We start from the raw sequence: 27,421 nt of genomic DNA on the forward strand, positions 1-27,421 counted from the left end.
CAATGTTCATCACATTCAGAGATTCTCACATAAAACATGTGTATGCATGTGTGTGTGTGTGTGTGTGTGTGTGCACGCGCACTGCAGGCAGACTTTGAACACCACGTCTCTCAACCCTGAATATCTGTGCAAGTCATTTTTCTACCGAGAAACTGACCCCTTCGTGGGAAGCTGAGTGATGACTGTTTTCCAGAGAGTGCTGGAAAGGATGGTGCCCACAGTCATGCGGTCCGGGGTGAGCGTGACATGAACAGCCCGTCAGAGGACGATGCAGAGGTCAACACGCAGGCTGAAGAAATGGCTATCTGAGCCCGTGTTTGTCGTTCAGCTCTGGCTTTTCTCAGGTATTTTGATGCTCAAGATCGATAAGCTTTATTTTGGGGCCAGTGCTTATCAGTTGTCCTGAAAGTCAGGTGTCTTCCTGTCTGTGTGGGAGAGTCTCTGGGACACATATCAGGGAAGGGCTTAGGGCTCTGCTCAGCAGGTGGAGCGTGACCACAGTACGACCCACAGCAAGGCGGACACCTCTTAATGACACCAGACCTTCTCCCGCAGAACACGAGTGCGGCCAAGTTCCCGATGATGTCAGAGCTCTCTAACACAGAGCTGATTTTTTTTTTTTTTTGGACACTTAGTGACTCTTCAAAATCCTCTAATATAGATCATGACTACATAAAACACAAGCTTGGAATTGTAAGGGGCAAAATTGGCGTTTCCAATTGTATTAAAAAAGAAAACCAGCCCGGCTGGTTTAGGATATACAAAGGACAGCCTTTGTCTCTTGAGGACCACACAGCCCATTCGTCTATTCTTTGTCATTTCTTCTTCTGTTGGATGTAGAATATGTTCTGAACTCTTGCTGGGTGGATAACACGGGGAGGTCTTTGGAATGTATGCCAGAGCCCTCAGGGTGCCCTTCCTGGGCAAAGACATAAATCCCTGTGCTCAAGAGAAAGCCTGATCTCCTGAAGGCAGCTGATGAGGCCCCGCCCCCAAGCACACACGGAGCCCCGCCCCCAAGCACACACGGAGCCCCGCCCCCAAGCACACACGGAGCCCCGCCCCTGCTGGCTCCCCGTCCTCGCAGCTCCCGGGTGCACACTTTGAGAGGACAGTTCTGTCAGCCTTGCTGACCACCGCATCCTCAGGGTATAGCCTGGCACCCAAACTCCAGCTGTCTAAGCGACTCAGTAAATGCATGTTGCCCGTGCTGGGGTATGTTTTGATAAACTTCACTATTTTATGTGATGCTTATGTTTTTAGCCATTAATGCACATCTACTAGGAGATTAAGAAGGGAGAGGAGAGGAAGATTGCGCTGTGTGCACACACGTGTGTGTGTGTGTGTGTGTGTGTGTGTGTGTAAGCCAAAAGCTGAGTGGGTGAAGAGATATCCCTGTTTGCTGAGAAAGTCCCAGGGAAGGAAGGACAGCGAAGCAGCCGGCCTAGTTTTGAGCTGTTCAGATGCTATCGATGCAAACGGAGAAGGAGGGAGGAGTATTAGGTTTCCAGTTTTGACAATCACAGGAAAGCAACTTAGGGAACCCCCACAACAGATTGGGGGTGGGGTCCTGGCGCTGTGAGTGTGTGTGTGCACGTGCACACGTCCGTATGTATTAGAGCAATTATGTATTGTAGCAAAGTATGCAGGTTACATAAGATGGCTTGAACTTCGAGAGCTGGGTCTACCACCATCTAGACCAATGAATCGGGGGGACCACTCTCTTCTGGGAACTTCCCACCTGGACAGTGGGGGCTGGCAATGGCCTCCTGTGTCCTAGGCATTCCCGCACTGGTCCTTCTCCCCGTCAAGCCCTCCCTAGCATGCAGCACTGTGAAATACCTCACACGTATTCTGGAGGTTATAAGGCAAGTTTTAGGATCCTGCCCTCAGAAAACTAGTGATTCAGTTAGCAAGATAATATCCGGGAAATGATAAATAAATAAAACAGATGATAAGAACTGAGAAATGAAACAGGGGAACTTGTCTTTGAGAGCTCTAAGATGCAAGACGGCTTTCTGGGTTGAGAACTAATCCAAGCTCCAGCCTGGGCCATGTTTAGTCAAGAATAGGACAAAAATGGACAGTCCTGATTGTCTTTCTAGGTAGAACAAGATCCCAAAATAAGAATTAAGATGCAGAAATAAAGTCAGTGAGCAGGCCTGTTTGACAAGAGTTGGAGAACAGTACAGAATTCCAAAGAAGTTAAATAGAAAACAGTTGCTACCCTTAACCCCTTAGCATCCAGAAAAGTTGCAACATGTTTCCAGTGCTGAATGAGAAAATGCTCTCAGTATAGACCAGTCCTGGTTCTCCAAAGGCCCAGAAAGACTATGTGTGTGGGTATATATACTTATCTATCTAGAATCCTAACAATGTCACATCTGATATGGATAAAAATCAGTACAGCTTCTCAATTCTTGATACAGACTCAAGAAACTGACATTCCTTTTTTGGTTAAGGTATTTTGTTTGACTACTTTCTCAAAAACAATTGTCCCTAACATTCTCTGCTGTTGATTCCTGTCCTAGACTGTATATGCCTTGAGGAGGCCACATCCGTTCCCCATTTGCAGTCTCGGCTTGTTCCACATGACATCGTGAAACACCACTTCCCATAATAAGTTTAAATCAACATTAGGTGACATGGTGTGGTGCTGTGTAAATCACTGAAATGATGTGTCATTCAGGTAATATTTCCAAAATAAAAATGGAGCCTCATCAAATTGAGAGAACTTGAATTTACTTTAAGACGGCCAGGATCAAAGAACCTGATGCTAACTGGGTAGACGTAGTGGACGTTTCCTGACTTCTGACAGTGACTCAGCCCATTTTATTAACAAGCTAAAACTAAGTAAATGATGAATCAGTGCCTGCAAAGCAGGAAAAAGTGCGTTTCCCACTAAAAATCGCAAAGTGTGATAAACCTATTTCCGTTAAGAAAACTGCTGGAGTTTTTACTGGGGGACTTCCCAGGCAAACAGAGGCAAAGATATATAAACCAGAAGCGGAAGGTAAGCACATTTCCTCTTAGTGTTTTTAATGCTGCGCACTAATGCAAACACAGTGCATAATTCAGGGCTGCTTCATGTCACCTCCTCCCCAAACCTGATCGGAAGAGATAACCTTCCATCGACTTGCCTGGTCCAGTTGGGCTGGCAAAGGAATGGGCCACATGGCTGGTGGGGAGAGCTCAGCACAGGGCAAACCACAGGCGTGAGCAGGTCCGTTTCATCACCCGGCCATGTCAAGTACTGTTACCTTCCTCCCCTTCTCCTCCCCTTGTAACTTTCCATGATGATCTACATTATCAACCACTGTCATCACTTAACACCCCCCTCTGGCTTCTAAACCTCAGTCTCTCGGCCTGGCCAGGGTTGCCTGCCTTCAGGCTATGCCACATGTGAGGTGTTTCACCCGTGTGGCTCATCTACTCTTAACTCCCCACGGGGCGCAAGCAGAGGCTCAGAGGAGTAAGGGATCACCACATCCTCTACGTGAGGCTCCTGATGAGAAGGAACATGTCTGTTTGAGAGGAAAAGAGCAGGCAAGTCCCACCTCTGACATACCCTGCAAAATAAATGTTCTGAGTCTTTAGAAATTGTCAAAGTCATGAAAGATGATGGTGGTGGTGGTGGTGGTGGTGATGGTGGTGACTTTTTAAAAACTGGGCAACTAACTTCATCAGACTCAAGAAGACTACCAAGAAATGAGAACTGGTATCTTATTAAATCCTGGATCAAAAGAAACGAAAGAAAGGAAAAGAAGAGGAAAAGGAAACTAGCTATAAGGAGCATTAATTATACAATCGAGGAAATTTCGGTATTGACTGCGATAATGCTTTATTGATGTTAAATTTCCGGAGTGTGATAATTACATTGTGATTATGCAGGAGAATGTCCTTCTTAGGCGATCCTTCCCCAAGTAATTAGGGCTAAAGCTCAATGATATTCACAACAATCTCAGAGTGTTCGGAACCAACGGGAAACAAACAAAGGCTCTCGCAAGTCGGGAAGAGAGAGAAAGAGGAGGGAAACAACCACAGTGGGTGAGCGCGGACGTGGGGTGTATGGGTGTTCGCTGTATTATTCTTGTAGTTATTTATACGTTACAAGATTCCAAAGACGGAATTGAAAAAAAATAAAATTATAAGCTAAGATAAAATGTTAAAAACACACAAGCCCAAGCAGCAGGAGCGCCTGAGGAACACATTCAAACACTCAGCAACCGCCGGAGCTGCGTTTGGAACATCGGGTGTGTGGGGGTTGGTTCTTAACATGGTCATGGCTAAAGACCTTTTCTATCTTCATTCCTTTAACAGGTGTGTGCAAAAAGGAGACACGCAGATTGCTTTTCTGTGGTGTCCTTGTAAACAGAGTATTAATGAGTATTAATAAGAAGATGGAGAAGGAGAGGCTCAAGTGAGAGCTTCTTAGCTTCTCGACCTTGTGGTGACCTTCACGACCTCGTGGAGTAGGATTCTCAGCCAGGCAGAAGGAAACGAGAGGATGATTAGACCGTGGCTAATGTCACTTAAAACCCGGCTCCAAAGTTAATAAAACGCTAAAATGAATAAGCTCATCTCAACCTTAAGAAATACATCAGAGGGCGCCTGGGTGGCTCCGTGGATTAAGCTGCTGCCTTCGGCTCAGGTCATGATCTCAGGGTCCTGGGATCGGGTCCCGCATCAGGCTCTCTGCTCTGCAGGGAGCCTGCTTCCTCCTCTCTCTCTCTCTCTCTGCCTGCCTCTCTGCCTACTTGTGATCTCTGTCTGTCAAATAGGCAAATAAAATCTAAAAAAAAAAAGGAAGAAAGAAAGAAAGAATTACGTCAGATAACAGGCAGGACTGTCCACCCCGCATGTCTGTGAACTTAGGAGATGGGTTACCACTTGCCCTGCCCTGCTGACGGAGCATGGGGGAAGAGTCTAGGAGCTGCCTGCACTTAGCCACGTAGGCAGAATGGCTGCGCGACGTCTAACGTCTTCCGATCCATATTCCGATGGAACGTCAGACACATCTACATGGATGGTTTATAGCCACCTACAGCCCCAACCCTGAAGTCCATGTATTACCATTCCTTCTCTCCCACTCTTACTCCTACTAAACACTCCCTTTGCTTCTGTTAATGACACACTTTCCGTCCAGTCTAGAGTTGTAACTCCCAAATGAATCTGGCCCTTCCTCTTCACTCCATAAATACATTAATAATGAGCAATTCTCCTACATAACGACCCTTCACCTTAGTTCAGGTCCTCATACTACTCGCAAGGACTCCTACACTAACCTCTGTTTCGTTCTCCCTACCACCTGTCCCGGCTCCCGGCCTCCATGACTCTGCCATCTTGTCCCCTGAGTCCCTTCTCTATAATGACAATCTGATGTGTCTCTCCCCCATAAGTGGGGTAAATGGTTCCACACATGGAGCCACAAGTGTTTCTTTACTTTCGGTAAGAGGTAAATCCCTTGGGATAAAATACATGGTTCCACACAAGCCAACCCACTCTTACCTGACTTCATCAGGTCCACTCTGGGTGATGGCCCCTGAGCTTACTGGAACCGAATTCTATGCGTGTGCTTGTCCCTCTTATGTCTCGTACGTGTCCCTCTGGCTGCCTTGGATGCTGCTCCCCATTTATCCATCTGGGAAGTTTTAACCTTCCTTCCATGCCTAGATCACCCTTTCTTCCCCTCACTCCCTGAGGCAGAATTAGGGACGCCCTCCCCAGGCTCCTGTGGCATCTTGATTATATCGTTTATCCAAACAGCATCACTGTTCTTTTTTATACATCTGTCTGTCCTCATCCACTAAACCCTAAGAACAGCACCGTGTTTTCATAATCTTACATCTCTAGCACCTGGAGCAGCGTCCGACATGTAGAACTCAAAAAATGTATTAATAAGTAAAGAGGAGGCATAAGTAAAAAAATATGGTTTATCAAACTTAAAAACCATATATATATATATATCTTTACTTACTTAAATTCTCATAGATCAGACCAACACCAATGAAACCACAGATTGCTCGTTGAAATTCAGGATTGAAAACCTTCCTTCCTGTTGCCCACTCAACCCATTCTCATGTCCTAGGACTCTAGGATCGCACAGGGGTCCCCACAAGACCTTTTCTCCCTGTGGGCGTCTGGGAGCAACCCCTACCTAGGTCAGTTCAAGCCTGCAACATGTGAGGAGGAGAAAAAAAGGAGCCACATGCTGTCCACACCACCGGACAGTTGGGCAATCCAAAGACCGACTGAAATGTCAAGATTTAAAACTTTTCTCCCAAAAACTCTCTATGAGGGTGGTCTCGATGTCGCGTGGTTGGCGAACGGCCCCTGGCTGGTCACCCACACAAAATCCTGTGCGCTCTTACGCTACACTCTCAAGCTGATATCGATCTCGGTGCCGGAGGTGCCGTTTGCATCTGGAAAGCTTTTCCGCCTCTGGGGACACTGCCTTCCAGCTGAGTCACCAGGACAAACTGCGGGGAGGTGGGAAGGATGGGGATTTGGACAGGTTTTCCCAGCATCAGACACTTCGGCTGGCGACCGACCGCCAGTATCTTCTCAGCATTTCCCCGGGGAAAGTAAGACAGATAATGAAATGTTTGAGCCACGTGCTTTGTCGTGTGCACTTTCAACATGTCACCTTTGGATAACTCGGCCCAGCTGATGGATTATTAATCAAATTCAGCAACAGTCAAAAGACTTCCTTGCACCGGGAAGCTGAGCGGCGACACCTATTAGAAGAGAGACAGATGGCCTTACCTCTCGGCCCCCGCGTCCACAGCTGCGAGCGGGGGTAACTGGGAGGCGGGGTTGTGGGGGCTCCCCTGCACATTCTGTCCCGGAGAAGGGTGGCCGACGGCGTGCGGGGGAGGCACGGCCCCGGCAGCTGCTCCGCTTCGGCTTGAATGACTGCTGGAGAAGATGGAGGCTGCAATCAAGGGGAAACAGGCGTCAGGCCGCGCAGGCTTTACACCCTGGAGGCTGACAGCAAGGGTGCTTTAGGGGCTCGTTTGTGGTTCTCTTGGTGGCTTTGGGGGAACAGTGCTTCACTAAGCGGATATACACAGCTTTTGTTTTCAGGGTGGGACAGGCTCCTGGGCTCCTGTGCCTCTCATGCTGCTTGCCCCCTGCCGACATTCGTGGTCTGACTCGTCCCCTGCCTGCACGCCATACAATTAGTCAATCGTGTCATGTCTGCATCAGGGCGAGGGGCTCCGAGTTAGCACTGCTCAGTCGCAGAGACACTGCTGGCCCCAAAGGGCGTAACAGGCCATCTGCCTCTTCTCCTGGCTGCAGCGAGCCTCCGCGGGTCACGCTGCCTCTCTCTCTGTCGTGGCTAAATCAGGGTAATGAGAATATCGTCTCCTGGTCCTCGTACCGGTGTAGGAGCTGACAACCTCTGAACCTCAGGGTCCAACTGAGCCCGGCTGTTTCACTGATAGCGTGACGGATAGACACACTCCGTCTCCATCAACGATGACTCCACGCCTGGCACCACAGAACACGAAAAGGGGCCCCAAACACAGCTCCGGACTCCTGACTCCCCCCGCCCCCCCCCCCACACTGTTGTCTATTACAACAGAGTGAGTTAGAGCCACACTCGTAGGGGTAGCCTAGCCTTGAAGAACTGTACGTGACCTCAAACTTAAATATGTGCCCATTTAGATCAGCTAATTGGTACAATGTCACAAAAGAGACGGGGCTTGTCACTTTCCGAGTCTATCACTATCAGAGAGGCTCTCAGCGTCTGGGACCTACTCAGCACACGTCTCATTATGCGGCAATCACAGCAGCAGCGTTACGCCGACTCTCTTCAACTTCCCTCCCCGTACGAAGCGGTGCCGAGCTTTATACCCATCTCTGCTCTTTTTGAACTTACTCTACTGATGTCAAAGAATAAATGGATCTAAAAAAAAAAAATAAAAGGCATCAGGTTCAGGATTAAGAAGAAGCAGCCACATAATCAAAGAGATTGGAGGGTTTAAAAGTTCAGGGAGCGCTGCTTTTAGACCAGTCCCACTCTCTCCAACCTCTCCCGGAGAGCACGGATACCCCACATGACCCAGCCCCCCAAAGCTTCATCCGACGGAACAAGAGTTCAAGTACTTAAAGGAACATGTGAGGAAGCAGAATTACCAACTTCCCGCTCAAAAGCTACTGACAAGGATGTGCTCAGATGTGAAGGGTTTATGTCGGGTAAGTTGGCGCAGTGTCAGGTTAACTCTTGTCCTCGGAAGCCCGTGTCCTCCATGGCCCTCTGAGACCTGCAGAGGCGGTGAGACTAGAAAGTGCTTACTCGCTCAGAAAGGCACCTCGGGCTGTCAGGGCGAGTGGGGGGTCAGGCTCCAGAAAAGTTGCACGTTTGCACACTGACTAGCGTCACCTTATGAGTCACTACCCGCATTTGCGCTCAGCTCACTCGGGCAACCACAATCCTGCTTGTATCCCAGATAATAATCTTACCGCGGGGAGAGGGCTGTTTGGATTGACTGCGGTGGTAGTTTCAATGCTGGTGTTTGTCCCCGTGGAGCTGGCTGCTGTAGCCATGATTCCAGAAACTAATGGAATAATGAGAGGTCACAGAGACACTGTGGAAAAGTGGCTCTTTTTCTTTCTGCCTTGGTGCAGAAACGCGAGCTGTCCTTTTTATCCTGTTGTAGTTGCCAAATGCGCCCCTCACTTGCTTTCCCCTGGAGGTATTTTTGCACGTGTGTGTGTGTGTGTGTGTGTGTGTGTGTGTGTGTTCCTCACGAGGGAACCACTGCCTCTGTTGTGTCCATCCCCCTGGGCAACAGGGACTCTCTGGTGTGTGTGCTCTGAGATCTACTCTGTGGTTCAGTAGAAAATGGGGTGTTTCCCAGAGGTCTCCATGAGCTGCACCAGCTACGTTTTTGCATTAGCTGCGGGAAAATCCCGGGAAGGGAAAGCTGGCATTGTTTGCAGCCTGTCTGCCATCCCTCCAGCCCTCCATCTGTCCGTCCGACCTCTAACCATTACTTTTTTAACCCAGCGTTTATGAAGTGCCTACTACCTGCTAGCTGCTCTAGTCCCCGCCCTTGGGGAGGCGGCAGTCTAGCGGAGGACCCAGAACTCTAGACACGCATTCTATCCAATTCCGAATCTGCCACGAGACACCATCCAGTGGTGTCCTGAGTGCTTTAACACCCCGTCTCATCTGTGGCCCCACACTGTGCCCTTAGCTCCGGTCAAGTCGGACAGCCGGGCACGCGGCCACCACAGCACAGCAGCGGACCCCGTGCTTCCGACGGTGATGTCCTCCAACCTCCCTCTGCTCACTTGGATCCTCCTGCTCTGTGCGGTCACCTATGTTCTCTGACTCCTCTCTCGGCAGCCAACTATTCCACAAGTGTCTATGGAGCACGTACTGTGTGGCAGACGCTGAGCGAGGTCCTGGGACAGACGAGGGAACAAGACGCCCCTGGTGCTTTCTCTCTCCAACAGCATCATTCGTGTTTGGTGGAGTAAAGAAAAGCCAATAGAGACCGTCTGGGGCCCAACGAGTAGGAAAGGAGCAGAAAGGAACATTTATCTACCAAATCCTCTTCCTTATTGGTCAAAGGTGGCCCCATCTAGGGTGTTACTTCTCCCACACAAGTAGGTAGGTGTAGCCGAGTGGCTCAGGTTCCCACAGATGCCGAGTACCCGGGCATCAAGGAAGCGCCAGGGCAGAAAGCCAGAGATCCATGGTACAGGGGAGGGGAAGGGCTTCTGAGTTAGATTTGCTGCCATATATGATGGTTACCAGAGCAGCGGCTGCTGGGAGGACTGGGTGGCAGAGAGGATATAAGGTAGGCCATGAGAGGCATATGATACAGGGAAGAAGTCTCCAGAACCTGCCCTCCAGCTGCACTGAGGTCAAGTGCTGCCTGCCCTACAGTCAAACCCACAACAGCAGCCCTTTCTTCCACTGCTGAAGCTGGTGGATGGCATTGAAACCGCCAGTGACCCTGTGACTGGGGACCCCAAGAGGATAAGGAAGGATGGGTGTAAGTGTTCAATTCAAAGTCTGAATTTGTAAAATATACAGAATAGTTTCTTACATTGGCTGAAAGAAATCACCTGTGTGCAAAATGGAACCCAGGACTTGCCTCTGTTTCCCAAGAGATGGGATGAGAAGCAGAGGATGAAACCTCTCCTGATGAGGCCACCTAGTAGAAACTCATGGTTCAGTGTCTACACAGAGGGCTTTGCATGCAGTCCTGGACAAGACACCTGCTTGTGGGTGTTGCCTACAGCCCCTACAACCACCAGAGACTTAGAGGAAATAAAAACAGAGCCTGGTGTCCCAACATTCATCCAACCCCTTGTCACATACCCTTGTGCTATAATGGACAAAACTCTGGGATGAGAGAACTGAGGCTTGGAAGGGTTGACCTTGGCCTCAACCTGAGACCCACATTTCTCAAGGACCATCCCTGTGGCACAGGAAATGCCTCTCCTATCTACACCGACTTCTAGGAATTTCCAGCTGTATCAATGATACATCCAGGATTCCATCTTCGTGTAGTCTAAGAATATCCATTCATTCATTCATCCATTCATTCATTCAAACATAATTTTCCAGCCCCTACTCCACACGAGGCAGGTTCTGATCTCAATGTTTGAAGTTAAGTCTCTGCTGGCTTCACCAGAATGCCCAATGCAACACATGCTTCCAGACAAACACCTGAGCTTTGCCAAGTGATTTTTTTAACCTCCAAATCTCCACATCAGAGTGCAACGGTAAGGTCACTTACAAAAAGGAAACATTTCCTTCCACACATACTCAACCAAAGTGACGTGCAACAAGGCCTGTCAATCAAAGCATAGGGAAAGAAACTGATCCCTCTAGAATCAGAGCAATATTAACAAAATCGTTGTGATCAAATCAACCGGTGCACACAGGCCGCCCACAGGGGTGGCCTTCATTGTCTGGTGTCACCCCAGGGGTTCGTGCCGTTTTCAAGGCTATAAGAGAGCTTTTAGGTGAACCTCCAGACAGCGCTGATGACTGGCAGCTGGAACAACTGATTAGGCTTGGCTGAGGAACATACTGGAAATTCTTATTGCTTTTGTGATTAAGAGATGGTGGGCTCCCCAGGGAAATAAAAGCCTGGTCTTGAGATGGATTCGTGAGCCCTGCCTTCAGTGGAGGACGGGGAGCTGGCCTCCCTGACACTTTGGGTTTCCTCTCTGGAGCACAGCTCACCTCAGTCCCCTACCCGTCTCCGGCAGGGGGAGGGGTGAGTAACTCCGCGGGGCTTTATAGTTTCAACAGAGCAGTACTTGCTGGTCTGTGTGGTCCCCGGAGCCATCTCCCCAGCTCTCAGGACCAGGGCATTCAAGGCTTGAACCTTTAACTCGCTCAGGTTAATCTGGGTTAATAAACAGCTCTCTCTCTATCCAAATGAAAACAATCAATGTACCTTTCTAGGGGTATAGACGAGATACCCGGGGACGCTTCAGTTGTCAGGTACTCACTGTATGAATGGAGGCAGGCGAAGTGGGTTCCCGAGAAGAGCCCACCTGGTTCAGGCCCTCTCCCAAGGCCAGGGAAGGCTACCCTGGTCACTGCTTGGCGACTACTGTCTCATCATTCTAGAGGACAGGGTGGAGGACCTCCCTCGTCAGGTGAGGGATATGGAAAAAGCCAACTAGAGGGCATACGCCGGTTGAAAGCAGGATGGGCAGTTAAAAGTCCTGCTTTCCAAGTTTCCCCTTGCAAACCGATCACCAGGAATAGATACTGATTCTGAGTCACCTGGTCTTAGAGGCAGGGAGTGCTGAGCTTCTGAGCTCGTATCCAACTTCCCCAAGTCCCCTGGGCCGCTGAGGCTGCCGATCTGAGGATCGCACCTGGAGCCGCAGGTGCTGGGCCGTTTCGTAGGTGCATTTCATCTTCTTCCTGCCCTCTACCTCAGGACCAAGTGAACATTTTATGGAGTAATTTGCAGACCTTTCCTCAGTTTACTGATGAGCAACCTGAAGCCTCGTTGGGCTCCTGACAAGGGTACCTGGCCTGGGTCCTGTGGCTGGTAAGCAGTTGGGCTGGGACCCAAACCCAGGAAGACAAATAGCAGATCCCATGCCCCTAACCATCACACTATATTGCCTCTTGGACACAGGGCAGGTTCAAGAGGAGGCCCGAGAGTGGACACCGCACACTCTATTTGCAAAGACTGGGGTCCCGAGGCATTCTTCCCTCACACACACGATGCACACGGCGAGCTTCAGCTACCCAAAGTCTGGTTAGAATGCCAAAAACATACTCCCCTTTCCATTCCTGTTCATCCTAGAAGCCCTGAGGTGACCTCAGCGTGGCTGAGAGAAATTTTCCAGCTCTGAAAATGAACTCAGGCAACAAGTTAACGAAATTATTTGGTTTGGAAAACAAACAGCTGGGAGGCAATGTGCTTTTTCCCAAATAAAGATTTCAGATGCCTGTCGGAGGCATATCGATCTACTGGTGGGAAGGAAGGAGAGCAGGGAGGGGGTCTCCGGGAGCGACAGACACGCACACCTGTTACCCAAGTGATCACGGCGCGCTGGGCTGAAAGGCCACCGCCTCCGTCAGTCCTGCACAAAGCCGAGATTCGCTGTGCAGATCGCGTGTGTCCGAGTGTGGATGGCACACGCACATTTGGCATCATTCACCATCGCTTAAAGAGCCGTGGCCATTGTAGTGGGCCTGCTCTCTTAGAAGGGGAACGAGTCTTCCCCGCGGACTGTGAACTCTCTTACAGTGAGTGCTGGGGTGACCCTGAGAAATGGTGGGGAGCGCTTGGCAGCTGGTGCGGGGGGAGGTGTGGGCTCAGTTCCCATCCTTCCCGCAGTGTTTCCCTGTCCGGGCACAGAGCGCGGCTAAGCATCGAAGCCAGGCTCCGCTGGCTTCCACAGAGATATTGAAAAGAATTAGATTTCCGTGTGAATGGAAACGGCGAGGTTGACCTTGTGTCTGCCTCCCCTCTCCGTGCCCCTGAGCGCCCCCCAGGGGGGAATCTGAACCTGCGGAAGGAGTTAAGAAACAGCTGAACTGTTGGGCGCCTGGGTGGCTCAGTTGGTTAAGCAACTGCCTTCAGCTCAGGTCATGGTCCCAGAGCCCCGGGGTGGACTCCCACATCAGGCTCCCAGCTCCATGGCGAGTCTGCTTCTCCCTCTGACCTCCCCTCTCATGCTCTCTCTCACTCTGTCTCTCTCTCTCTCTCTCAAAATAAACAAATAAAAAATATTAAAAAAAAAAAAGAAACAGCTGAACTGCAAGGGGAACGTGGGAGACGAGCTCCGCGTGAGTCCGAGTTTTACCAATTCCCAGCAGCGTGTGTTGCGTAAGTCACTTCACCTAAGCTCAGTTTCTTCATCTTAAATAAGGAGACTACCTCGCAGTACGATGAGAAGGTCGTATAATATAGGAAAACACGCAGCACAGTGCCTGGACCACAATTTAGTGCTTGATAAACCACAGTCGCTGTTCTTTACCTATTTATAATTATTCTCACCAACAGGATATAAAGCCCAGGCTTAGTTTGCTCCAAAACAGTCAGTCCCCACCCGAGCGAGTCTGGCCTCCTACCTAGAGATGCAGACACAGTAACCTGGGGTCTCTGATAGTAAGCACTGTTTGCTCAATCTTTCTATCGCAAGTTGCTGTAGAGTGTGGAGGGTCCGTGAGAGAATCCTCACAGGGTTAAAATGTCCTTTGTTTTACACGGGTAATATGCACCTCTGAGTTACATCCCACACCGCCTTTGCTTTCAGTGTAAAAAACACCACCGTCCTTTTCATGCATGCCTGCGCCTCGTTAAGGAGTGAAAACGGGCTGTTACTAGAATGTCAACACAACTGTCCCTCTTGAAGCTCAGTTTATCTTCAAGTATTTTTTACATTTTCAGCCCTTCGTTTTATTTGTTTCTCCATGAGCCCGAAGATGTGCAGTGGTTAGTTTTCAGAATTCAAAACAAAACCAAAAACCAAAAAACAAACCCCTTCCCTGCTGTCATCGTGAAGGACTCTGCCAGCGCTGGGGGGCGACGGGAGGTTTGCTCCCCACCAGGGAAAATCTGCGCCACGGAACTTTCTGAGGTTCTTTGCGTTTCACACGCGGAGAACAATTAAATCGCGCTGCTGTTCAAGGGAACATTCTCTCACGGCCCAAATGCACGAACCAGGGAGAAGTTTCCAGCACGGGCAAGGCCCATCCACCGGAGAAGGGCAGAGATGCGGCAGATACTCCTCTGCGGGGGAGGAGAAGGGCTCGGGTCCCTTTCTCTCCCCTTCCAGGCTCCTGTGGGCACCCCCCTTCCCTGCCCCCCACTGGCTGGCGAGAGGCAGCGTCCCACATTCCAGCCAGCATTAGGGAACGGGAGGCTTCTGAAGGGTTCCCAGAGTCATCTCTCTAATCTTTCTCTCCTCCTGGAGGCATGAATAATTTTAATATTGCCAATCCCTAAAATTCTATTCTTCCCGTCTGTCTTTTTTTCCTCCTCCCTCTTTGCGGTGTGGATTACCCAGCAGTACTGATAAGAGGATAATGAAACAATCCCTTCTCAACCGGCTCGGGCGGCTGTCAGAATAAAATGACACCATCCGCACATCCTTGACATGCTACCCCAAGCTAATTGATGGCAAACAATGGTAACTGTCACCTGTGCACTAAGACAAAGAAAACACACTCGTGTCACCTGATGGGAGAGCTACCTGGCAACCGATGAACAAATGTATTAGAAAGACGTTCTATTACGGTAAGAGAGGGTACATCTCCGAAGAACATGCCTATTAACTTTGAGCTTAAGAGCGTCGCTGTTCACTGGGGAACAGAAATAAATAAGGTAAAATGAGAATTTATTGATGTCTGGACAGTTACATGAATATTCAGGTTCTCTTACAAATAGATATTCCCACATGAGCGCCAGACTTCCGTGGAGGCTGCCCAATTATACTTCCACATCGTGCAGCTGGATTTACAGCCAGGGAAGGAGTTATTAGTATTTGGAAGAAGACCCATGCTTACATGCCTTTCTGGGATGCTCTGTGATACAGCTAGCAGATGCCGGCTGAGGTCATCCACGTAGCTGCCCAAGGTTACCGTCAGACATTCTGAAATACCAGGTGCAATTAACTGCGTGGAGCGGAAGCTCCTGGAACAGCTGCGTTTCAGAACAAAGACGTCGTGCTATGCGTGGAAGGGCGTCATCTGGCAGCTCGCCCAGCTTCTCTGGGACCAGCATTTCATGCAGCCCCTCTCGGGTCTTCCCAGACAATGCCTGACTTCTCTAACCTCAAATCTCATACCTTATCTTTCTTCCCTTCACCTCCCGCCCCACTTGCTCACAGAGGGTTCGTTACAAAGCCAGTCAGGAGGGTGAGAGGAGCAAAGAGGTCCCTGCCAGGAACCCGGTACTGCCACCGTGTGTCATGTCATCCCCGGCGTTGAGCAGGGCGGGAGGGCGGAGAGAGAGACCAGAAAGATGGCGCGGGTGGGGACAACCTTTCCGGGAAGCTCTGGCAGGAATGCTCCTCATCTCCACTTCCGGAAGGAAGTCTGATTTGGCCGCAAAAACCAGTTTTAGTAAAAAATACTGGTTCCTCCAGGTCCCCGTTTTCCAGTCCTTAGATACCTCCTCCCTGTACCTCCGTGACCACAAAAGAGGTGCCCTCCCTTTCAAGATGCTACGAGACAAGCCCACCTACTCGACTTCCATGTGATTATTTCTTCTTCCTCTTCCCCTTTCTCCTCCTCCTCTTCCTCTCCCCTCCGCTTCCTTCTCTTTTTCTTCTTTTAAAGTAGGCTCCTTGACACCCGGGTGGCTCGCTTGGTTAAGTGACTGCCGGCTTAGGTCATGATCCTGGAGGCCCAGTCGAGTCCCGCACTGGGCTCCTCGCTGCGCATGGAGTCTGTTTCTCCCTCTGATCCTTCCCCTCCTCATGCTCTCTCTCTCTCTCTCTCTATCCTTCAAATAAATAAAATCTTTAAAAAAAAAAAAAAAGCAGGCCCCTTGCCCAGCCTGGGGCTTGAACTCACCACTGAGGGACGGAGAGCTGCACGCTCTACCCACTGAGCCAACCAGGCGCCTTTCCATGCGATTTTTGAAATCATTTCACAGAGGAGACTTCTTGGAAACAGACATGGAACACATACAGCCAATCCAATGTGTAATGCAATATTCTTCTGGCCAACCCAACAGTTGATTTATCAACTCTGAGCTCTCCCGAGAGACCTCTCTCCCTTTCCCCACTCAGTGAAACAGCCCCTTTGGGGAATTGTGGTATTAGCGGGGAACCACAGTGCACACTGACCCCTGGCTCTGGGCAAAGCTGCCCAGATGATGAAAGTGGACTTAATGGGACCCCAGAGGAGCCCATGTCCTCTTTTTTCTGTACTTTGCCCACGTAGTGGAGGATTTTCTTACTTTGCCTTTAGGTGCCTAGGGTTGCCTCTTAGTTTACTCTCAGGAGAGATAGAGAGAAGTCATTCACATGTAATCACGAATTATGCTCATTTACAACCTTTCTGAAGGAGTTTAAAACCTTTCCTCTGCCTGTGGGATGGAAGGTTCAGTCTTCAGTTGCGTGAATTTCAAGCACCCTTATTGTTGGGTAGAAAATACACTTTAGCATCCTCCCTATGCTCAATCTTTGACAATTTTGTTTTTCTCCTGGGCATTAGGGGGTATGTCTACAAATGGCCTGAATCTCCAAAAACATAATCCTTGACAGTCAAGGGTTTAAGCCTCTTCTTCTTCTTCTTCTTTTTTTTTTTTTTTTTTAGGAAAAACAGACCTTAACAGAATTAAACTGTGCCCACTCTCTGTGCTATCCCTGCCAGCCCTGGGCTCACCATAACCAGAACGGAGTCTGCCTGACTTCTGGCAGCTTCTTCCTGAGAGGCCGCCACATCAGTGAGGGCTCGTCTCCCACCACGGCACGAGGCCGCCTCTGCAGATATCTGCTGACAGTGCGAAGACTTTCACAGTAGTAATTCCATCTGGGAGTCACTACATTTGGGCTTCCATAAAGTATGGGAGGGAAGATGGGGTGCTGTGCTACAGGCAGTTTAATAAGTGGTTTGGATCCCTTCAATGGAAACAGCTCTGCTGGGACCTGTTTTAAATACTGGGCCTTAAAAAAAATCCCTGCAAACCCATAGCTAGAAGACTACTAAAGTATTTGTTAAATCTAAAATGCAATGGGGAGGGGCACCTGGGTGGCTCAGTTGGATAGGCGACTGCCTTCGGCTCAGGTCATGATCCTGGAGTCCCAGGATCGAGTCCCACATCGGGCTCCCTGCTCGGCGGGGAGTCTGCTTCTCCCTCTGACCTTTCTCCACTCATGCTCGCTCTCTTTCTCTCAAATAAATAAATAAGATCTTAAAAAAAAAATAAAATGCTATGGGGATCAAAGAGCCTGTATGTACTGGCAGACTTTTATCTTATTTTTTAAAGATTTATTACTGGGGGGTGGGTAAAGAACGGGGCCGGGGGAGGGTCTCAAATAGAGTCCCTGCCTGGCACTGAGTTTGACCTGGAGCTTGATCCCACAACCCTGAGATTATGACCGGAGCCGAAACCAGGAATCGGATGTTCAGCTGACTGAGCCACCCAGGCGCCCCCGTATTGGCAGACTTTTGAAACACAATGTGATCAAATACATGGAAGCCACAAGTTTTCTTGATTTCACTCAGTCATCGATTAACATCTCAGATATTAGTGGAAAGCAGCAGTTGGCAAACCTGTTCTTGTAAAGGGCCAGATACTAAATATTTTGGGCATTGCTAGCAAGAAGCAATGTCCTCAATTCTTTGAACAACTGTTCTCACCCAAAAGTTAATAGTCTTTTTTACATTTTGCATTCACAAATCTTAAAAACATCTTTCACTCTCAGGCCATCAAAAACAGGAGGCGGGCAGGCCATAGGCAGCCCACGGTATCATAAATTATCTGTTGTAAGTCGACTACTAAGAGCCATATAGGTAATACGGAGCCTATGGACTATGGAAGTATGTTCGAATTATAGAAACTAAATCTGAGGTAAGCAAATGGTCAAGGATACTTTTCTAGATGCCCAGGGGGTTATTTTGAGATCAAGTGCATGGTCTGGACAGTCTATTTATGAAGTGACGTCAGAAGGAACCAAGGCTTTGCCTCGGCAGGGCTGACCAGGGATGGTGTCAAACTGTGTGGGGTGAGGCCATTGGTCCTACTTCTTCCTTTCTCCGCCCAAGTCCCTGCTGATCAGACCCTCTTTTCACCCAAGCCCCCTGACACTCTGTAAGAGCAGCCCACGTGAATCCAAAATGCAGGGTTCACGGACATGAAAATGGGTCTGAGAAGAGCGGAGCTCTGAGTTCACTTCTTGACTTGAATTCTTCTCTCAAGGAGCACGCGATCTCAGGACAGTGACTTCTGAACCCCAAGTGGCAGCTCCCAGCACTAAAAGGAAGGCAGAGAAGGGGTTCCAGTCTCCGTCACAGACACAGACTGGGTCTGGGGGCGATTCTCTGAAGTGTTTAAGCAAAGAGGAAGGAAAAGAGAAGGGAACCCCCGCTGCAGGGAGTGCACCCAGGTCTCCCGTACGGAATCCCTTCATTCCCGAGTTGGTCCTCGGAGCTGCTCTTCTTACCATCGATTCATGGAAGAGAACTAAGCTCCCCAGAGCCGAGAGCCAGGACCGGAGCTCAGACCGAGCACCACATCCTTCCTGCCATTGCACACCACCTCTAAAAGAAGCACAAATAAACGGAAAAAAAAACTATCTTTGAATTAAAAAAAACAATTCTTCTCAAGACACAGTTTGACGTTGTGATTCTAGGGGCATTGCTGCCCAGGTGACGGGCTTCTAATTTCAACTGGTTTTTCTTTAGAGACCTCCAGGGCGTTTCCTTGACCTAGAAATGCTACGTGAACGACTAACGGTGCTGATCAAACCGTCCGCTTGCTCAGGCTTCCGGGCGGTCCCCATTTCTCGCAGGGGCGTGACGGCGATTTCAGGCACCTGTTCCTTCTCCTTCACCAACTGTAGCAGACATTGTCCTGGCATTTGGGTAAAAGCAACAACAATAACAAACAGAGGCTGAACACTTGCTGTGTGCTGAGGACGACTGCAAACGCTCTGTACGGCATTGAACCCGGCGACTGACCTCAGGGAGAGAGAAATGGATTTGAGCTGGAGAAGAAGGAACATTCCCACCTATTCATGTCCCATCTGAGCACACAGCGGCCACCCAGGCGGTCAGAGGTATTATATAAAACAGGGCCGACAATAGCACCTAAGAAAAGAGAATACCAAACACGGGTTGGTGCAGCTCCCACCCCAAACGGCCTCAGAACTGCACAAGTAGGGACCCTACATCATTACCAACCACACAACGTGTTCGGGGGTGGCTGACGCATTACAGCTTTGATTTCTCAGAAAAGGTGACATGCATCCCGGTGGGCCAGTGGGAGAACCAATTCTCTCCACATGCCGAGGACAGTCATCCCTCCTTTTCCTCTGAAGAGTGAACACACAGCTGCCCGCTTTCTGCAGCCCCTGGGAGACGGGGGAAGAGGACTCTCACAGACTCCCCGGGGGAGGCTGCTGTGGAGACGGCGGGTCCACGGCTTCCTGGGGGTGTGGGGCGTGTTCGCAGCACTGCTGCCGGAGCAGACGCCGGACACGAGCCGCTGAATTCACGGAGAGAGACCAGGGCTGGAGCCAAAGGGAGGGACCAGGCGCTGTCTGGAAACTGTCAGGAAACTGTCAGGAAAGCCAGTGCAGCCGCCACACTTCCTAGGAAAAGGGGGTTACGATGCTGAGGGGGAAGCTGTACCTTCTAAGACATCAGTGCCAGCCAGTAAGGAGGCCTTGCTGCCATGACAGGGACAGGCCACCCTCCAACGTTCAGGACGATGCGCTAGACGCCAGCCCTCGGCCACTGGGAATGAATCAGGTCCATGATGCCCTCTTCAGCCACTGCCTGCGACATGTTTTCCCGTTAAGAGTAAAACACGACAAATACTATCCAAGCCAATTCAGTCACATCCTTCACTTCTGAGTTTTATGCTACTCATAAAACTATGAGTTTATTTTCAGGGTGAAGATAAGCGTCAAAATATGAACTTTCACTGTGTGAACGACAAGCACCGTGAAAATGCCCCCTTCCCCTTTTCCTTCATTCTTCACGGGAAAGACACATCTACCTCTTCCTCCCTTTCCTTGGAAGGTCAGTTCAGTAGAAGCAGAAGGTCAGGACTCGGTAGCCAGAAGTCTGGCCCATAACCTCCTAATCGCAAAGTAATTAGCTCCTCATTCCAGAAATTCTATCCTGAGTCTCTGTCTTGCCACCTGTTTCCCAAGACCTGCTTGTGGCCTACATCAAAGTGCACGCGGCCCTTCTCTCTCACACCTGTCCGAATGCCGGCAAAATGACACAAAAGGAGAACAGAAGAAGTAACAGTGCAAAGACAACCAAGACTTTGCTCGACGGGTATAGAGCTACAACCGACCGAGCTTCACTACTTTCTTTTCCTCCACGAGGTGTGGAACTATTTTTGCTCATCCACAGAAAAATATTTTTACGGCAAAATCCTGTACATATTATAAAACTGAATAATGCAGCTTAATCTTGCGTGAAAAGCTAACATGAATACAAGGGTGTAAGTGGATATGGGAAATTGAAGCACCAAATTAAGCAGCTTGCAAACATATAAAGTCATTAACATTAGCTGCAAACACACGAGTGTGGCCTGTGCTGACTGGGAATCACAATTTTAATTTTCTTCAGTTGGGTAGTTACAAAATCTCACTCTTCATCAAAATATGAGTAATGAGTAATGAGTAGGGGAGTAATAATGAGTAATGGTCGGGGGAGATGAGCTTAATATCCATTGATAGGATTTCTGTAATGAGAAACAGAAATATATACTATGGGGCAATTTTTTCCCCACTATTTGATTCAGTTTTATTATCTTTGTGAGTATTTAATTATAAGTACCAGAGTAACATAATTCTATTTCTCATTGTAAATATAGGGCATATTAGCTATAAATTATGTTGTCTTCTGTGGACAGATTTCCATCATGTGGTTTTCACATATAGATTTTGCTCCAATTTTCCAATTATTATATGTTTAAACTTCACCTTCATTGAGGTATAGCTGACTGTAACATATTTTCAAGTGTACATCGTGGCGATTTGATATACTATCTAGATGTGCAAGGTCCCTCTCCCCCATCTAGTTCATTATGGGCAGTTCTTATTGTAATTCCCACCTGTCACAACTGAGATCATGTTTTGCTGGAACATTCCCACGTTTTATGATCCAGAGCAGTAGTTTTCAAAGTGTATTTCCTGGACCAGCAGCACCCAGTGTCGCCTGAGAATTTGTTAAAGATCCCTGGCAGAAATTCAGATTCTTGGGACTAGCCCCGATATACTGAATCAGAAATCCTGGGAGTGGGGCTCTGCAACCTGCATTTTCCCAGATTTTCCAGGTGATCCGATACACACGAATGGACTGGCGCAGAGCCGTGGAGGGCGAAACCTAGAGGTTAAGGCTTTTAGTGTCTGCAACTGAGAAGAGCAGGGCTTGATGCTGCTCTTATTATTTTCTTTTTAAAAAAAATACTTTATTTATTTTTTAGAACGAGAGCGAGCATGAGAAGGAGGAAAGCCAGAGGAAGAGGGAAGAGCAGACCTCTCGCTGAGAAGGGGCCAGACAACGTGGTGCTTGATCTCACGACCCTGAAATCATGACCTGAGTGGAACCCGAGAGTCAGACGCTTAACTGACCGAGCCCCCCAAGCCCCCCCCAACTCCCCGAATTCCCAATCCGACTTGAGAGATGAACCACAGATGTAAGGGTATAAAGACAAGTACGAGATTCTGACAAGCAGTTCAAAGCGATGTCAGAAAGAACATGGGAAAGATATGGCCAAATGCTTCCCTTTAAATCACTTCTGCAAGCCCAGTGTCCACCTCCTTCGGGCCACCGCCCGTTCCAAGTCCTTCTGTCCCTTTTTTACCTCTGGTGAATTCTTAACAAATCACTGCTTTTGAAGATCATGCAAGTAATATCTGTTGCATTTTTTTTATAATGTTCTATGCCTGCTTTTATAGAGTTCATGTTATTTGATCTTCATAATTCTGTAAAGTTTAACCTCCTGGGAAGTTTCTGTGCCAACTTAGAACCTTCTAATAAAGTCCCTAAGTTAACAACCACTGTTTGCAAGTAGACTGTATGAGGCACTTTTATATAACATTATTTCTAACCCCTACAACTCGGCAAGCTGCCCCAAGATAGCAAATGTATTCAACTTAAGAATATAGAAAACATATTAAAACATAGACCATAAATTGCACTAAAATGCAACATTAACTATTTCATGAAGTATCTTAAATCTTGCATAGATTTAATATGGTGCTATTTATTATAAAATGTGATGATATTGTGAGAGAGAAGGCTTCATTCCCCAGTAATGAGGGGACCCTAAAAAGAGTCTTTGTTGTTTTTCTACAATTCTCTATAATATGGGCGTTATACTTTCTCCCAAAAAATCTAACATTATATTCAAAATAAAAATCGTTCAATAGAACTCACAAGTTCTAAAACATGATAATTATTTTATAACTGAAAACAAGTGGTACCAATAAAATCCCCCCATGCTTGCTCATTTCCTTGTTCCAGCTGCCCGAGCTGCTCACTCGACAGGTGGTTTCTGTGGGACTCGAACATCTGAACCACGCTGGCCTCTATGTTGTCTTCATGGCTAAGGCCACTTGCAGAGGTCATGTTTTACTGAGTCCATAGATAATTTTGTTTGCAGGAAGCCATGAGTTTTGGGACCACCCGTGGGACAGAACCTCTCCCATACGGCATTCTTCGTTACGACACTCTCCCGGTGTTACAGACTCACTTGCTTATGCTTGTCTGCTCATTAGTTGACCGAGGAAGCTGACAAGACCTTCCTCACAGGCACTAAGCCTCCAAAGAGGCCACCTTGATCTACTGACTGTGAACTACTTCTCCCTCAGACGATCAGAGAAATCACCCACATTTACAGGCTAATCTGTAAATACAGGGGCATTATCTAGATATCTAGGGTACAGAACTTCTCAACAAAAGGGCAGAGAACGTAAGTGAGCCATCCCTGAGAACTGTTCCTCCTTGTCTCAACCTTTCCATTAGGTCACCAAATTGCTCTCTGGTTAGCTCAGGATCGGGTCTGGGAGCCCTGGGATTTTCAGAATAGTAGGCAAGTAAATGCCTCAGTGTAAAGTAGCCCTCAGCGCGGCCTCAAGTGATATTTTACCTGCTTGACCCGGGAGCCCTGTTTTCTTTCACAGAAATGCAAGTCTTTTCCGGCAACCCTTCCTAATCAAATTCTGTCTCATCAACTGAAAACGGTCTCTGTAAGGGAAGTCAGCATGGTAGGAGACTTGTAAGATTTGTGTGTGTCAGAAATGACACCTTCCCTGTTCTTCCTAGTGCTCTGCAAACTCCCCCTCTCTTGGAATCTCACAGACTGCTGTTTACCGACCCACTAAAAATGTCCATTTCAAAACTGTGACTTCTTCGAACTACGAGTCTTCAGTCGTGTGGTTTCTAAAACGTCTTAGTGTCCACCTTGAACCTGCTTCTGATCCTACAACCACACGGACTCAAAGGGTTTCCAACCAAATATTTTTACGATAAATCAATTCACTAGCACTTAGAAGTATAAGTGCTTGACAATCATTAAACAAATATTTTCTTGACTTTGTGTGGCAGAAGGTAAAAGGAATGGCTCCAAGCACTCCTACATCCAGCCAACTCTTAATCTTTGTCAAATTGCCTTAACACCTCAGAGTTCACATTTAACTAATTGATGAACAGCTTCATTTTCCTGTGGCATTTTTCACTGTTTGGCTTCTTTCCATAGGTCTTTGGTACAGGTCTGAAACCCACAGAAACATGCACTCCCGGCACGTGCATTTCTAGAACTTTAGAAGGACGGTTTAACATGTTTTTGTTTTGTAGTTTTTCCTCCTGCTTGGTTCTGCTCTGGGTTTGCTGTGTATTCAGCAAAACAGAGGACTTAATCAATTTTTCAAAAAGGAAAGAACAAAGAAAGTGAAATAGAGCCCGAGGGAGAAAGGAAAGAGGAGAGAAGTAGGCAAGACAAACTTTCAGCTACACACTGACTCGAGAAGTAAAATTCCAAGAACAGGGTTCAAGAGCATGGCCACCTGCCTGCTTCAAATGTTCCCAGAATGACAGAAAATTCCAGGCACTCTGAAGACGCTCTGTTGACACTGCGACAACGCAGGCTCCTCGCCCATTGTGGCAGCTTGCCTGCTGCGGCTGGAGGTGCGAAGCTAAGAGCCCATCGTCGTTTTGAAGACCCAATACAGAAAAAAAAGTGTCGTGAACAAAAAAAGGAAATCTGTCTGGACTGACAAAGCTCGTTCAACATTAAAAAAAAAAAAAAAAAAAAAAGGAACAACACTGCCAGCCGTACGAAGCACACACTAAGAGAAGTGAGACTCCTAAGTTCTGAAAGTCAGCTACACACACAGCGAAGGTACTAATGTTTTCCACAGATAGAGACAGCCACGCTTTCCAAACCCCAAGTGGGAGTGCAGCGAGACTAGCCCATTCCGAGAAACCACCGACATTAGACGTCAGGCTGTTTTTCAATCAAGTCTGGTTAGCTTGGACTCTTAACTGCCGGGTACCAGGTCCTTAGGAAGATCATGGATTTCTGGACTGAAGTAACCAGGGAAATGCAGTATAGACTGCTGTAAACCGATTGTTAATTAAATGTGCGAGAATAAGTGTTCACATATCAAATATTTGGCAAATCAAACAGACATATGTGCAAACAAAAACGAGTCACGCTTTCTCATGTATATATCTAATACAAAATATTTACGTGAGTTGATAACATTGTGCTTTGGTATATCTCATGTGTATGTACCTGCACCCCAAACCTCTGTAAGATGTGGTCTGCCCTTCTCCTAGGGTTTCGAAAGGCAGAGGCTTGCTTTTCTCTAAGAGAAGGTACCTGGAGCAACTCACCAGTGGGACAACATTAAGGATGTCTTGACAGACCCTCTCAAAATATTTGCTTACAGGGAATGGCTGGGTGGCTCAGTGGATTAAGCCACTGCCTTCAGCTCAGGTCATGATCCCAGGGTCCTGGGATCGAGCCCCACATTGGGCTCTCTGCTCAGAGGGGAGCCTGCTTCTCTCTCTTTCTGTCTGACTCTCTGCCTGCTTGTGATCTCTCTCTCTGTCAAATAAATAAATAAAATCTTTAGAAAAAAAAAATATTTGCTTACGGCCCTTTTCCCTGCTTTCAGATCAGCTGAGAACTGGAAAGTTAAAAAAGTTACAGAAGCACGACTTTTTGTATTCCGGCGTTATGCATCAATAACTTCTTAATTCTCTATGGCTTATTAGTGCCTTTAAAAAGAGGGAAAAAACCCAGTTTGCTGCCAAAACCTGGCTCTGGGAATCATATGGGGGTGGCAGGGGGACATGCGATCCACAGAAAATCCCCATCGTCTGGAGTGTGGACCTGGTGGGACTTTTGCTTTCAAATTCATAGCATGACAGTAAGAGCTTTCCACATGTGAGGAAGACACCAATTATGTTTGCACAAGTACAGAATCATTATAGAGAGTGGAAAATGGACAAAAATCTGGGCTAACAGAGTAAACGAGAAAAAATAACTTCCTTATTGAGTATTAATCCTTTCCTAGTTTTCTTTGCATAGGTGAAATTTTCCAAATCTAGAGTCACCTGTTCTTCAAACGTGGGCAGAAGGACACTGGTCTGGGAGCGCCTCCCCCTCCCCCCACCCGGTGGCTGACTGATGTGAGACTTTTCTTAGAGACCTGGGGCTTCCTTTTGAAATGCAAACATGACAGTAACTGTTCCATTAAGAAATCCACATGCAGCCTGTTACTTGAGTAAGGGGGAAACATTTCTTTTGGGTCTCAATCAAGTTAATAAATTTAAGATACCTGGGCGAGCCAGGCACACTGGACTTTGGGCAGAAGCCCAGAACTACAAGAGCTAATGCATTATTTTACTGTGTCTCTTTAGGAGAAAAAACAGTCTTCTGCCAACTCAGCTCAGGAATCAGATGGGAAGTGGGGAGGGGGCAACTTGTAGCTCGTTGAGAAAGCAAACTACAGATGATCTTAGGAGAACCATTTTCATGTGAGTGTTCCCTTGAGCCAGAGCGAAGGGCCTGGGAGAGGACAGCTGACGCGGCCTCTGCTGTGGTTACCTGGATAGAGGTCAGGCCCCGGCCCGGGGGAGCATCCCACTGCCCCGTCAGCAGCAGCAGCGTCGTGCGGGGAGGGGGCCGACTGCAGGGGCTGCACGGTGAGGCAGTCCGAGAGCAGGTCGGGGTGGAGTTCTGCGCTGGATCGCAACTAAGAGACGGAGAAAACAGAAGACATGTCAGAAAGGAAAGCTGTCCCTCAGAGTACCTCTGGGGAAAGGCATCATGTCCTAAGGCTCAATGCAATGCAATTCGCAAGTATTTATTAAGCAACAGTGGTGGGTCAGGCATTGGGCTTCACAGAGAGTCGATGATGGTTACTTCGCCAATCCTGATAACACCTGGCAGGGGATTCTGGAAAGTGCGGCTGGAGAAGGACTGGACTCCAGTCTTTGAAGTTTCTACTTCTGGGAACCCAGTTTCCTATTATGCTTCCTTTTATTTGCTCTGTATCTAATCGGAACTTGTAGTGATAACAAAAACAAATTCAAGAATATTCGGTCCAGATTCGAAGGTGCTTTTTTTTTTTTAAAAGATTTTATTTATTTATTTGATAGACAGAAATCACAAGTAGGCAGAGAGGCAGCCATAGAGAGAGAGGGAAGCAGGATCCCCGTTGAGCAGAGAGCCTAATGGGGGACTCGATCCCAGGACCCTGAGATCATGACTTGAGCCGAAAGCAGAGGCTTAACCCACTGAGCCACGCAGATGCCCCTGAAGGTGCATTTAAAATACAGACATAGGACCAGGAAAATATCTTGGAGATAACTGAGAAATATCCATTGAGATCTGGTGCCTATAGATTGTACATGAGAGGAAAATACATAGGTTAAGTTTTTAAATACGACAGAGCATAATTAAAAGCAAAACTCAGGTTGTCATTAGCAGCAACAAAAACCCAACAGTAAGTTACATGGAAAAAAAAAAAAAAGGCCGACCTAATTTAGATCTTCATTTTATCACAGTAACAAAGTAATTCTTTATATATTAAAGAGTTTCATGTAAGAAAAAAAAAATCAAGCCGTAAAAATGTAAGAATAAAGAATAGGCCAAATTTATCTGATTTCCTTATGAAAAAGAATTGTGAGTGTAATTTGAATGGGGAAAAAATCATAATGAGAGGTTTAGGTATAGAATAATATCAACTTTCTGCTTCCATAAAAACA

General features: G+C 47.8%; 1 protein-coding gene across 6 annotated transcripts in view; it reads right to left on the bottom strand.

The window, feature by feature from the left end:
• The window catches only part of GLIS3 (GLIS family zinc finger 3), a 492,256-nt gene that overhangs the window by 36,548 nt on the left and 428,287 nt on the right, over positions 1–27,421 (bottom strand). For all 6 annotated transcript variants that reach the window (XM_032308765.1, XM_032308769.1, XM_032308764.1 and 3 more), the window contains 2 exons: positions 26,259–26,406; positions 6,766–6,934 (listed from right to left, as the gene is read on the bottom strand). In XM_032308765.1, the coding sequence (XP_032164656.1) occupies positions 6,766–6,934; positions 26,259–26,406 (317 nt within the window). The remainder of the gene's footprint in view (positions 1–6,765; positions 6,935–26,258; positions 26,407–27,421) is intronic.

Source organism: Mustela erminea, chromosome 12 (genome assembly GCF_009829155.1).
Source record: "Mustela erminea isolate mMusErm1 chromosome 12, mMusErm1.Pri, whole genome shotgun sequence".
Classification (NCBI taxonomy): Eukaryota; Metazoa; Chordata; class Mammalia; order Carnivora; family Mustelidae; genus Mustela; species Mustela erminea.